Below are 14,740 nucleotides of genomic sequence, written 5' to 3'. Positions count from 1 at the left end.
TGATCACTAGGAACAGCAGATCTGAGAGTTGTTCCCTGCCAGAACGGGTATCCGCCTTGTTTACATAGACAGATCCCCGTTCTACCACTCCTCATCGTGATCATGGGTGGCCAGCAGATATTGAGTCCGCGAGATCCGTGGGCGTGCTCCCGTGGCATGCAAGGGGCGCACACACTCGCAGTTTAACATGCATGGACCGGTTTGCGCAGGAGAGCTGACATGCTGCCGTATATATACAGTGGCTGGTCAGCAAGTGGTTAAAGAAGTACTTCATTAAACTAGTGAAGGAATGCTTAGGTATCAGTAATTATTGAGACAGTAGACACTTTGGGGGAGATTTACTCAAACTGGTGCACATAGGATCTGGTGCAGCTTCTAACTTCAGCTTGTTCAATTAAAGGGTAATTCCACTTTTTTGGGGAAAAAATACAAATGGAAAAAAAGGTGATATAGTACCGTATTTATCGGCGTATAACACGCACTTTTTTCCCCTTAAAAGCAGGGAAAATCACGGGTGCATGTTATACGCCGACCCCCAGGCAATTCTGAGCCTCTGGGCGGCTTTCAGCCTCCTTTGGCTCTTCAAGGCAGCTTTCGGCCGTTCTCGGCAGCTTTCGGCCGTTCTCGGTGGCTTTTGGCTGCCTTCGGCTCTTCTCGGCGACTTCCGGACGCCTTCGCCCGATCTCGGCGGCCGAAAGCTGCCGAGAACGGCTGAAGGCTGCCGAGAAGAGCCGAAGGTGGCCTGAGGCCGCCGAAAACTACCACGTGCTGCCGAGATACACATCCGGCTCTGTATCTCAGCGGCGGCATTTTTAAAAATAAAAAAGAGACCATTTAAATAGACAAGGCTACAATGGTGGACAAGGATGCATTGGTGGACAAGGCTGCAATGGTGGACAAGGCTGCATAAGGCTGCAATGGTGGACAAGGCTGCAGATGACACTGATGGACATATAAATGTAAGTTTTTTTTTTTTTCTTTAAACTTCCCTCCTAAACTTGGGGTGCATGTTATACGCCGGCGTGTGTTATACGCCGGCGTGTGTTATACGCTGATAAATACGGTATATACAATTGTGACAGAAGTCATATTGTAATTGAATGTTATTAAAAATTGCCTTTCCTTTTCAAACTTCAGCTCTGTAGTCTTCTGTAAAATTCAATTCAATATGGCTTCCTGGAAGTGTTCTGTACACAGAATGTTTACAGAACTCCCCCCAGAAACATAATTTCCTGCTTGTGTGATTGGCTCACTGATTTTCCCAGAAGTCTGCACTAAGATACAAGTCAGATTTCAGGCATCCCCTGCAACACAAATGTAATATTTTGTGAGATACTCCCAATAGGAACTCACATCTAAAGGGATGCAGACCTCCTCCTCAAACTCCCCCACCCCAGCACAAATCCTTTTACCCCCAAACCTCCCCCCCCCCAGTTTAAATCCCCTTCCTCAATCTCCCATCCGCAGCACAGATGCTCTGTTTCCCCAGATCCCCCCCCCCCAGCACTAATCCTCCATGCCTAATTCCACCTTCTAGCACAAATCTACCCCCCCCCCCCCTTAGACTCTCTTTAACACAACATCCCCCCCGGCCCTGATCCCACCCCATATTCCCCCACATAGCACAAATCACCCCCCCCCCCCCCCAGCACATTACAAAATATCCCCCACCACAAATCTTCTACTCCCCCAAATCTTCAACATAAACCCTCTCCTCTTCCCAAATCCCCCGAAGCACAAATCCTCCCCATTCCCAAGTACCATCTTCTAGCCCAAATCTTCTACTGCACCAAAGCCCCGGCATTAATCTTCTTACACATCCCCACCCAAATTCCCACTCCCCTCCCAGCACTAAGCTTCCCCTCTAAATCCCCCCACTTGGCACAGATAATCTCAATTCCCAGTTCAGAATCCTTGAACAAATTCCCCTCCCCCTCCCCCCTCAAATTCCCCTTTCTAGCACAAATCCTCTCCTCTCTCCCTCCTTCATATTCACCCTCCTAGCACAGTTTCTCTGCTCCTCCAAAACCCTCCTCCTAGTACCATATCTCTCACCCCCAGCACCAATCTTGGTTATTCACATGCCAGGTCATTTTGTCCTTCAGTTCAATCCCCCTAATATACAGCATATCATGTCCTCCCAGGCTCCCGCTCATATGTGTAATGTGGCACATCACAACCCAACAGGAGCCTAGGATAAGCTTCCCTCGACTGTGAAGTGAATTTTGGCAACAAGCAGCTGGCAAGAAAAGATGCCAGCTTCTACAGCATTGGGGACCTGGGGAACACTGCAGCAGATGCGACATCCCTAGGAAGTACTTGTGAAATAATTTTTGTATTGTGTAAACTAGATTTGCACAAGAGCATTCCTTTTCACTATTTTAGTTTTTCAGTATTTTGGTCTGCAATTGCCAAATTGTTTGAATGTTTTTTTAATTCATATATTTACTATGTAAAAAATGTGGATAGAAATTGCGCAGGTGAAATACTAAATAATCAAAACAGCAGCTGGCAATTACACAACAGAACATTCGTGCATAAAAAATAGACAACCCAGAATTGCCACACTAAAATAGGAGGTGATAAAACCAAAATACAAATTATATATACAGTGATAATTCTATGAAAACATCTAAAATATTAATGGTCAAATCCATGAAGAAATTAAACATAAAGTTCTTAAATATTTCTGTCTCAGTGATGATAAACGATTGAACACCAAAAGTGCACCTTCCACCGTGAAAAAAGAAAGGCTCTGCCCTTACCAGATGATTAGACTCCACGTTATAGGAAAGTAGTAAACCGTGGATTGGTGTAATACACACCATCCGTCCTTTGGATACGAACAGGATGATGGAAGTATCAACAAAGGTGACTGCTCTTTGTTTCTCACTCCCAATTATGATAAAAGAAAGGAGAACAAGAACGCCAACAATGCATAGAACCGGTATGGTTTATTGAGGTAGCATAAGTCCAAACAGACGAGCATAAAAAAGTTAAAAAACGATCTGCAGATCACACAGGATCTAGCATGGTGATAATTAGCATAGACGCCACCCTACTGGTTTCATAATAACTGACATCATCAGGGGTGACACCTGTGTTGATACTTCCATCATCCTGTTTGTTCTGGTAAGGGCACAGCCTTTCTTTTTTCATCCTGTGTCTCCTAATGGAATAGACAGAAAATAAGATCTCTTAATAGTAGAGTACAGGACACAAGCAGAATATTCATGCACCATGGGTTATAGGTGTGTACCTTCAGGTGATTGGGCACTAAAAAAGCTTTAGAGACACCCCCTGGGTGCCTCCCCTATAACCCTACCCCACTTCATGAACTACTGTCTGAAAGTGATGGACCCTTTTTCCTTCACAGAAAAAAATCACTCTTAGCTTAACTAGTTTAATATTTTTCTTTGACGTTTCTTATGATTTTTCAGTCAAGCCTTCACAGTCTTCCAATACCAGCATAGAAGCAGTGTATCTGGATTGGTGCAGATAGGAGCCAGACGCCACCCCATGAGGACAGCCTGTAATGTTGCTTTGGGCACTGAGTCTTGCATTGGTGCTCACCTTGGCACTTGGTGCAAAGTGTTGAAGTAGCCACAGGATGCTATACAGGTCAGCGCTATGATCCATCTCTGTGGAACCCAGTCCCTGAAGACATCTTCCGGGGTATGCTGACATTGACGCACAAAGCCTGGACTTTATTTAGCATCATCTGGATGAAGAGCCCATTTTCCTTGATCCAGGCAATCTAGACTTGAAAGACCTATCATCCTAATAGTGTTAAAAAAAAGTGGTCACAAGTTTTATGAACCTAGAACGTAGTAGTAGTGAACAGCAGTGTGATGTGCCTCGTTTTACACAATAGTCATAGGGATTGGAATGGATATTTGCATCTGTGTGTGTTTTTGCTGCATGTTAATGGCTAACTCCACCTTTATCAACATGTTACACTTGTATTTAGGGTGTAACATGCTGCTAAGCAGTCATCACTTGAAGATTGTATGTGATCACAATATAAATTAAGCACACGTAAAATGGTTGTAATGCCTTGAAAGGAAAAATTAAAGTATAACTAAAGGCAAAACTTTGGTAGTTTTGGATAGAGCAGAGGGATTAAGACACTTGTCAGTTTTTATCTTATCCCATTAGGGAGAGTTACCCTCTCTATTTGTCCTGTTTACCATTAGGCCTCATGCACACTGGGCGCTATAATATGTTAAAAAAGGCAGTAGCTTTGCAGGGAGTTTTTCAACATTTTTCAAATTTTTTGGCAATAACGTTTTTTAGCATTAGCATTTTTAGGCATTTTTTTTTTTTTTTTTTTTTTTTTTTTATTCAATGGCATCAAAAATGTTAAACACTGCCACGTTTTTGAGCTTTTTTCTGTATTTTTAGCAGTTTTTTTGGCATTAGAGCATTTTTACAGCTGAAAAACTCCTCTCAGAACCCACTACTTTTAGGGTTTTTCTACAGCCAAAAAACGCCCCAGCCAAAAACAGATAACAGCCTATGTGTGCATGGGCACATAGGATAACATGCTGGAGAGTTTATTGTGTATAGAAGAAAACATCTGAAGCCAAAACCAGCAGCTGTACAAGCGTCCAAAAATGTCCAGTGTGCATGAGGCCTCATAGTTGAAAGTGAAAGTAAAAGAAAATTCCAAATTTTGGTTTGTCCCCAGAAAAGTAATAGAGTGGAAATCTTACAATGGGGATACTGGTTCTGGTGACCTGGGGGTGCCAAAGGGATCTCCTTAACTTCCAGGTATTTCCTGTTTGTCTGTGGTACAGAAAGTGAAGGGAAATATCTGCAATGGGACACAGATGGTAAAAAAAAAAAATCTTACAGGAGTTTTAACTCTCCCTTACTCTATCCAAAATGAAAATAAAGTTTTGCCTATAGTTATACTTTACCAAAGCATATCCTTCTATAAAGTGTACTTAGCTCAATCCATAGAACCTAGTATGGATCCTGGCTGCTCTCTCATTCCTCTGCAATTTTCATCTATCAATTCTGACAGTTTTCGCCACCATAGGCTCAGATGTACTGTACATCTTTCCCAGTAATGGCCCGTACACATGATCCGAAAATGGGACGAAAATTACAGATTTCGACGTGATTGTATGATAATCGGATCATTAGTACAGAGCTTTCGAGAGCCGATCATGACAATTCATCCGATATTATTCAACCGGACAAGCACAAAAATTTTCCTCATATGTTACCAGCAATTTTGGTTTAGTCAGTACAGTTGTCGTCCGAAAATACAATACAAATACATTACAACATGACATCACTTCCGATTTTTAATTTTTCTTCTGTCGTACGAGAATTTTCATGACTTTAGTAAATTATTCAATTTCTACTTGCAACTATTAAACAAAAAAAGTTGTAGGATATTCGGATCATGTGTACGGGCCATAAGACTGTGTAGAGTGTGATATGCCATCTTCATCAGTGATTGCAGTATTCTAGTCTGCATCTCCCCAAGGTAATATATAATGGCCTGAGGACAGGGTTGATGACCACTGTACTAGAGGGCTCTGGAGGAGAGAGGGCTGCAGATAAACAGGTATAGCTTATGTAGGAGGATTTGTGTCATCATGGTGTATCACCTGAGGCTTATCACTTCAGTGGATTTATGTAAGGGTTTATAACCACTTTACCCTTATTTTATAAATGATGCTGTTTGAATCCAGCATATTTTATATTCAGTATGCAGTTAGCCAAATGCACACTAATGCAGTGCTTGAAACCCTGCAACCTGTATTTTTTTTCACACCACATTCAAATTGCACTTCCCTTGTGATCTGCAGCCTATTTTTGGGCAGACTATCTCCCCAAACACCAAAGCCAAGAGTCTCGGGGGTTATTTTAGACGCACAAATGTCAATGGATGCGCAAATAGGAGCAGTAGTCAGTGGATCTCACCATCTGCTGCGCATGCTTCGCAGACTCATCCCTTTTATCCCAAAGAATGACAAAGTAGTGGTAGTTGGAACAATCATTAATTCACGTCTGGACTACGCAAACTCGCTTTACATAGGATTACCACAATATCAACTTGCGTGATTAAAACTGATCCAAAACACGGCAGCAAGGCTGATAACAGGAAAAAAAACCTGGGAATCCATCTCTCCTTTGCTGAGGAGCTTACATTGGCTAACCGTAAAAAATCAGATCACGTTCAAGACCCTTTGCATCACCCACAAATGCGTGCATAGAGAAGCTCCGCAATACCTAATGGAGAAAATAAATCATTACACACCAAACCGCAGTCTTCGATCAGCCAACAAAAACCTCCTCCTCGTGCCCAAAGCCCGGTATAAATCCAAGGGGGATCGGAGATTCGCTGTCCAAGGGCCTCGGCTATGGAATGCTCTACCAATCAACATCCGCCTGGAAGAAAATCACCTGGCTTTTAGGAAAAAACTCAAGACCTTCCCTCTTTTAGCAGATGATCAAAGCTCGCCACAGCACCTAGAGGCGATTCAGTTCACATTGTGCGCTATAGAAGTACTTCATTCATTCATTCATGTATCAGTGCAATCTTAAGGACACCCCAAACGCAAGTCGCAAACAATGTGTTTGTCCACACCGGATCGCATAGTACAAAAGTGCAGTTGCTTAAAACTCCAGACAGATATAAGATACACACAATGATGCAGCTCTGTATTTATAAATACCTGAATTTGTCTTGCTATCAGTCTCTTGCAGTTCCATGTACAGCAGACCACTGTCTGGGGTAAGTCAAAGAAGCACAAGGAGCCAAACATCTGTTTTGCAGTGCAAGAAGCATGCTGATAGATGTAGTGACAGAGAGATGAGCTTAACAGTGTGCTGTTTCTCTCCCTATCCAACCATATAGCGGAGAGGGGTCCTGTAACTGTTGTCTCAGTCCAGTATAAAATGTCTTATGTGACTTTATGCAATGAGAATAATGATCAATGTGAATAACAAGGAAGGAACAAAATAAATAGTAAAAAGAGAATACAAAAAATATTCTAAAGCAATCTTTGATCAACCAACTTAATAAAGTTAGGCTGACAGGTACGTAAAGTGTAGATGGATAATGACTACATCCGTCAGAGAATGCGATAACATTTTGTACTTTGTGGCTTGTCCATAATTGAGGTCATATCACCTTTATAAAGAATAATTCCATGTTCCATTCCTTTTAAGGACTTGTGTTTTTACCATTTTAGAAATTATAATTGCACTAAAAACAATTTCCACAATACATGATATTATCAGATATTTTTGTCACATCATTTTGCAGCTACTTTACAAGTAGTCAGTCTTGATTGCATCTTCATCTGATCCAATTGCTTTTACTCGGAAAATAAATATGCCGCCTGTTATTCTTGATATTAATGCATGAAGCAAATGGATCTAAAATTTCATTGTTGAAAACACAATTGCTTTGAGCATGTTTTGAATAGATTATTTTGTGCATCCATTTCAAATAATGTTATGATAAGAATCTAAGTAGAATGTTATCAGAGTTCTACACTGAAACAAATATCAAAACCGTTTCCTTAATAGGTATATTTACAAGGCTGAAAATGTTAGTTTGCAGCGTTCAGGGCTTCATCTTTCATTGCTTTTAAAATCAACTGTCTTATAACTTTACACATTGTTTACTGTCATTATCGCTACTTTTTCTTTGCACTGGTCCAGTGTGAAAAAGGATCAAAGTTTTACATTCTGTGGTATGGCATTGGTTACACTGGTCTTTCTTTTATAGTGTCGAGATTTCATTGTTTAATTATTATTCTGAGCCGACGTTTGTTGTCTGGGTGCTAAATACTCTATTTTGCTCTGTTTTTTTTCTAATTGAGTGTAAAACTGTATACCACTTTTTAATCGTAACAAATATAGTTTAAAAAAAGGAGAAGGGGGGCATTTGCAAAACCACGTAGATTGCTAAGAATACAAATGATAATGATTTTTTTTTTTTTAAATCATTCAATGTTAATCATATGATCCAACCATAGAATCTGTTGATCCAGAGTGCTCCACATTTGATGGTTCTTTTTAAATCAGCCTAGGTAGGTCCAGATTTTGCAGAATGACTAGTGTAAACTGAATTTAACCCTTTCTGACAATATACATGAATCCTTATTTGTGAACTAAATGGTTTTCCTAATGCCTATGTGTACTAGGCCAGTGAGTTTTAATAGAAGGCACAGAAAATTCTAAGTAGCTTTAAGTTGCAAAAAAATTAAATATAACAAAGATAACATGTATCTAGAGAGCCTAAAAATGTATTTGTACTCACTCTGTAAACAATAGTTAAAGTAGAACTAAGCCTAGGTTCACACTGACAGCTGGAATGAAATTGTGCAACGTCAGCTGAACTCACACAATTTCATTCCCGCATGCCAGTCCCGACTTCGGGGGCGATTTTAGAGACATCTGTGCGGGTTTCTGCACAGATGTCTATAGAAATCGTACCTCGAAATCACCAAAAGTAGTACAGAAACTAATTTTGGGAATGGGACGGTGCCATTTCCGCCGATTTGGCATGCGATTTGACATGTGAAATTGCATGCCAAATCGCTCCAATGTTATAACCTCTGTTGTGTTGTGTCCTATTGGGGAGATTTCCTCATAGCCAAAAAAAGAAAGTGAAAGACAATTCCACGAAAGTGGGGGAATCTCTGGTTGTCCCCAGAACTAGTGTCCCCATTGGAAAATTCCCCCTTTATTATTGTTCCGAGGACAGCTAAAAATTTGTGATTTTTCTTTAACTTTCAGTGATAACAGAAAACATAAGAAAATAGAGAGGGTGGTTCTCCCTAACAGGGAACAGACTGCAATACAAACCTGACAGGTGTTCTAATTCCTCTACCATCTAGCCACAACTAAAAGAAAAGCTTTTTCTTTGTAATACTTTAACCCCTTGCCAACCACCCTATGTGCATTTACTGCGGGGTAGCGGCTCCTGTGCGTAAAATCACGTATAGGTATGTGATTCTGCTCTTCAGGTTTGGGGGCGCGCATGCACGCCACCGACGACCCACTTCCCACTATGTTTGGACACAATGGGAGCCAATCAGCGGGTCCATTGGACCCGGTGATTGTTCTGGAGAGGGGCAGAATGGCGGTCTGCCTATGTAAACAAGGCAGATTGCCGTTCTGTTAGTAGGGAAAATAGAGATCATGTGTTTCTGCTAAGCAGGAACACGGATTTTTGTCTACCCACAGTTAAAGCACCCCCCTCACAGAAAGCACTCTCGGGGGAACACCTTTAACCCTTTGATCACCCCTGGTGTTAACCCCTTCCCTACCAGTGCCGTTTAGCATATTTTTAGCACTGATCACTGTGTTAGTGTTGCTAGTCCCCCAAAAAAGTGTCACTTAGTTTCCGATTTGTCTGCCGCAATGTCGCAGTGCCACTATTGCTGACCCCCGTCATTACTAGTAAAAAACAAAACAAAATCCATAAACATATCCCATAGTTTGTATATGTTATAACTTTTGTACAAACCAATCAATATACCATTATTGGGATTTTATTTTACCAAAAACATGTAGCAGAATACATATTGGCCTATATTGATGAAGAAATTTGATTTTTTTACATTTTATTTTTATTGGATGTGTTTTATAGCAGAAAGTAATTGTCAGTCTTTTTTTGTTTATAGTGCGAAAAATAAAAACCGCAGAGGTGATCAAATACCACCAAAAGAAAGCTATATTTGTGGGAAAAAGGACATACATTTTATCTGGGTACAGCGGCGCACGACCATGCAATTATCAGTTAAAGTACCGCAGTGCCATATTGCAGAAAAAGGGTCTGGTCATGAAAGGGGGTAAAATCTTCCAGAGCTGGAGAGGTTAAAGTCAAATTATCAAATTGGGTTAAATTATCACTGCAAAATACAATAATAATTGGAATACAAGCACATTTCCTTATGTTTTCTCCCTGTTTTTATCATTAACGATGCAAGTAGATGCACCAGAAATATAGTGTGCTCATACCTTCCACTTAGACATGGCAACGCAGTTTTGAATTCCTAAACACATGTAGTCAGCCCTTCTACTTCATTTCTGACCTTTCCTCATCTCCACAACCACTACTTGTGTAGAGGCAGGGAGCAAGGATCCGCTCGCAAGATACCTGAAAAAAATCCACAGGTATATTTTACACTTGTCAAACATATATGACAAAACACTTTGGTATGTTTAGCAGAGGATGCATGTAAGAGATGTTCAAATAGTTCATAGTTAAAAACGTTGCACATTGGTTGTCTGAAACCATATTTTTGGGGGATCAACAGCTTATTGAAAGTATTTGTGATGAAATGAAATTTGCAATGTGTATTATCAACATTTGGGTTATTAGAGAACAATGAAACAATAAACCATGTTTAGTAAATGTTACGGCTCAGTTAATAATGATCAGTGTGGCCATCACCCTGTAAATGTCTTCTTTCATGTATTGATAAGTAAAATTATTGGAACAAGTCAATATTAACCTGGCCATATACATTTTATCCATTTCTTTTCAGGCATATACGCATTCACACAGGAGAAAAACCATTCAAATGTGAAGATTGTGGAAAGAGCTTTACAGTTAAGTCAACACTGGATTCCCATGTGAAAACTCACGGAGGTTAGTAATAAGCATGTTATTGTATTGTTTGTTGAGAATATGACACGCGTACCAGGATGTCTTACATGGATAAACAAGTTTCAGTTTCTTTTAAGTCATAACACTTTTTTTTCCAGTCTTGAAATGAGTGGGGGAAATAGGTGATAAAACCGATTCTGTCACAGTGACTGTCCCTGATGGATTGAAGAGGTTTATTAATAATAGAAGGAAAAGTGTGTCAGGAAAACTCATTTTAGAAGGAGTCAAGCTGGGTTTAGAAGTTTGTTTTGAAGCTTGTAAAGGTGGAGGAGTGCATAATGAGGAACAGTAGCAATAAGTACATTTTTCAGATCGTGTTTATTTTAAAAATATTAACTGATAAGGTGAAAGCAGGAAACTTAATCCATATTTATCAAGAGTCTGAATAAGGATTGATGCACATAAAGAGTAAAAAGATTATTCCTTTCATCCTCCAAGCTTAGTGTGGAAGAATCTGATTCTTATGAGCAACAGGAACAGGAATAAATCAACCATCAGACACTTTCAGGTCTCATGCACACTGGGGCTCTTCTAAATGCTTTTAGCTGCAAAAAGGCTCTTAAGCCATGTTTTTCAAGCACATTTAGGTGTGTGAAGCGCTTGAGGTTTATTCATTTTGTTGGCCAGGAAATATAAATTTATTTTGGCCATGGAAATGAAAAAATTATCAAGCTAAAAGTGCCTAAAAGCACCTAGCGTTAACGAGCATCAGGTGTGTGTCCTAGCGGTGACTGCCGTTTTACTATTTTAATATTCTAATAAGAATATAATGTGAAATGATTTTAAAAATGTGCAATGACATTGTAGACATGGATTATAGCTGTTACTTAATTGAAGTGTTCTGTATCAAGTACTAGTGATGGTGGTAAATCAGGTTTGTTTAAGTTCTTGGGTATTAACCACTTAAGGACCGCCTCATGTAGATATACGTCGGTACTTTGTAGAGGGGTATCTCGGTAACGGCAGCAACTGCTGTCATAACCGAGATATCCCTCTTTACAGGAGGCGGTCCTGTGTGCGATAACGGTGGTCTCCGCGCTGGGTTCGCCGTGAGATCACCATTATCAGCGGTGGGAGAGGTGCCACCCCCCTCCCGCCGCTCTCCTGCTCCCTCCGCCGCTTACCGGAGCCGTCGGTAGCAGCGGAGGCGATCGGGTCCTGTCTGTGCCTGGGTATAGAGACAAGTGAGGCTAAGATGGCCCCCACTCGTCTCCATACCATAGGAGGGCGAAAGCGACGTCAAAATGTCACTTCCGCCCATACCTCTTAAAGGTACATTTTTTTCAATGTAATTTTTTCAATTTTTTTTTTTATTATTGCATTTAAGTCCAAATATGAGATCTGAGGACTTTTTGACCCCAGATCTCATATTTAAGAGGACCTGTCATGCTTTTTTCTATTACAAGGGATGTTTACATTCCTTGTAATAGGAATAAAAGTGATCCTTTTTTTTATTTTAAAAACACTGTAAAAATAAATAAAATCAAGTAAAATAAATAAGAAAAATAAATAAAAATTTAAAACGGCCCGTCCTGGCGAGCTTGCGTGCAGAAGCGAACACATAAGTGAGTACCGCATATAAAAACGGTAGTCAAACCAAGCATGTGAGGTATTGCCGCAATCGGTAGAGCGAGAACAATAATTCTAGCCATAGACCTCCTCTGTATCGAATTTTGTAAATGTCGCTTATGGAGATTTTTGAGGGTAAAAGTTTGACGCCATTCCACGAGTGGACACAGTTTTGAAGCATGACATGTTGGGTATCAATTTACCCGGCGTAACATTATCTTTCACAATATAAAAAAAAAATTGGGCTAATTTTACTGTTATCATATTTTTTTTTATTCAATAAAGTGATTTTTTTTCCAAGAAAAGTGCGCTTGTAAGACCGCTGCGCAAATACGGTGTGAAAAAAAGTATTGACCGCCATTTTATTCTCTATGGTGTTAGAAACTATATATATATGTTTGGGGGTTCAAAGTAATTTTCTAGCAAAAAAAATGTTTTAAACGTCTAAAAACTCAGAGGCTTGGTCCTTAAGTGGTTAAAGGATTTAGTAATCAAAAATTGTGACTTAGATTACTTAGTGATTTTCTTTCTTTAAACATAATAAACAGGTTACACTTACCTGCTCTGTGCAGTGGTTTTGCACAGAGCAGCCCAGATCCTCCTCTTCTCGTGTCCTTCGTCGGTGCTCCTGGCCTCTCACTCCTGGTGAGTGCCTCCACAGCAAGCAGCTTGCTATGGGGGCACCTGGTTTAGCCTCGCCCCCTCTCTCTCCTGATTGGCTAACTGACTTTGATTGACAGCAGTGGGAGCCAATGGCACCGCTGCTGTGTCTCAGCTAATCAGGAAGGAGAGTACCGAACAGCACTCGTCTACTTCACTGGATAGAGAGGGGGTCAGGTAAGTATTAAAGGGGCTGCTACACACAAAGGTTTATTATCCTTATGCATAGAATGCATTAAGATAAAAAACTTTCTGCCTTTACAACCACTTTAAGCTGGCCATTCATGGAATGATTTTCACTCCAAGGGTGGTCCTTTTGGCACCCTCCAGCCCAACATTCTTAAATTGAAAATTCAAAGGAAATGGGTGGAAAATTATCGACTTAAAAGGCCCATCATTAAATCAGGTGTTCATATATTTTGACAGCCAGCAACGCTAGCTGTAAGAATATAATAGCCAAAGCAGGATATCCGTTCATCTACGCTGTTGGATGAAGAAATGTGTTCGATTTCTTTTATTCAGTTTACAGGCTGAATAAAACAAAAACAAAAAAACTGATGTGTATATGAACAACTTTAATAATGGCATTGTAGACATATGTTAAGATTGCGATGTGTAATCTTAACATATACTTGTATACAGAATTGTCAGTTATGGGATGGTATTGGGGGTTCATACTAATGCAATTAGATATTGTTTTTACTCTCATTGTAATTAAATTAAAGTTTTCAGACATTGGTTTTCACTTTAACATAAAAGAGGCTATTACTGATTAGGGCAACACTTTTGTTCGCAGGCTTGCGGTGCCAGGGACATTTCTGTCCTTCCGTGGTCGTCCTTTCAGGCTGGGGACATTTAACCGAAGCTTCTGGCAGGCGAAAGAGCCGTTTGTGAGAGGAAAAAGAGGGCCCTTCCTATGGCGTGGCTCCTTAGCCTTCCTGGCCTGTGGGAGTAGAGTACTCTTACCACCTGTGGTATTCTTAATAATGTCATCCAAGGAGGCTCCAAAGAGCCAGTCGCCAAGGAAGGGAAGATCCGTCAGGGCTTTTTTGGATGCCTGGTCAGCAGACCTGGGAGTGGAGAACTGGCAGGCGGACTATCTAAGTCACCAGATGCTGAACCCAGGAGAATGGGCGTTGCATCCGGAGGTTTTCAGGCTACTATGCCTGCGGTGGGGCACACCAGACGTGGATCTTCTGGCCTCTCATTTCAATCAGAAGGTGCCGAGATTTGTGTCCAGGACAAGAGATCAGTGGGCAGATGCTTCAGACGCACTGGTGGCTCCGTGAGATCAGTACCAGCTGATCTATGCCTTTCCTCCTCTGAAGCTGTTACCACGTCTGCTCCGCAGGGTGGAAGTCGAGGTTATCCCAGAAATTTTGGTCGCCCCAGATTGGCCTCAGTGGCCTTGGTACGCAGACCTAGTGCGCCTGGTGGCAGATGCCCCATGGCGGCTACCGTTACGAGAGGACCTTCTGTCTCAAGGTCCGATTCTCCATCCTGCTTTACCATCGCTGGCTTTAACGGCATGGCTATTGAGAGCCAGGTGTTGAGGAACCAGGGTCTGTCGGATTCGGTCATCCCCACTGTGTTGAGAGCACGGAAATCTTCTTCTCGGAAGATATATCATTGGACCTGGAAGACTTACATCTCCATGTGTGAGGAGAAAGGCTGGCATTCGCGCTCCTTTTCTATATTCAGGATCCTGCTGTTTCTTCAGGAGTACACCAGAAGTTGGCGTTAAGCACCATTAAGGGGCAAATATCAGCCTTGGCTGTCTTTTTTCAGGGACCCCTGGCGTCTCACTCATTAGTGAGTACCTTTTTTCAAGGGGTGTGACATGTAATCCCTCCGGTACGTCCA

The 14,740-nt window shown here is 41.1% G+C and overlaps 1 protein-coding gene across 1 annotated transcript in view; it reads left to right on the top strand.

Moving 5' to 3' along the window:
• Positions 1-14,740, top strand: part of ZNF236 (zinc finger protein 236) — a 336,247-nt gene that overhangs the window by 196,493 nt on the left and 125,014 nt on the right. Inside the window, exon 22 of the mRNA XM_077492345.1 lies at positions 10,527-10,630. Within this exon, the coding sequence (XP_077348471.1) occupies positions 10,527-10,630 (104 nt within the window). The remainder of the gene's footprint in view (positions 1-10,526; positions 10,631-14,740) is intronic.

Source organism: Lithobates pipiens, unplaced genomic scaffold (genome assembly GCF_037356315.1).
Source record: "Lithobates pipiens isolate NorthernLeopardFrog02 unplaced genomic scaffold, aLitPip1_a1.2 Scaffold_19, whole genome shotgun sequence".
NCBI classification, from domain to species: domain Eukaryota; kingdom Metazoa; phylum Chordata; class Amphibia; order Anura; family Ranidae; genus Lithobates; species Lithobates pipiens.
The sequence above is the reverse complement of the archived record's forward strand: the minus strand, read 5'-3'. Positions and strand labels throughout refer to the sequence as shown.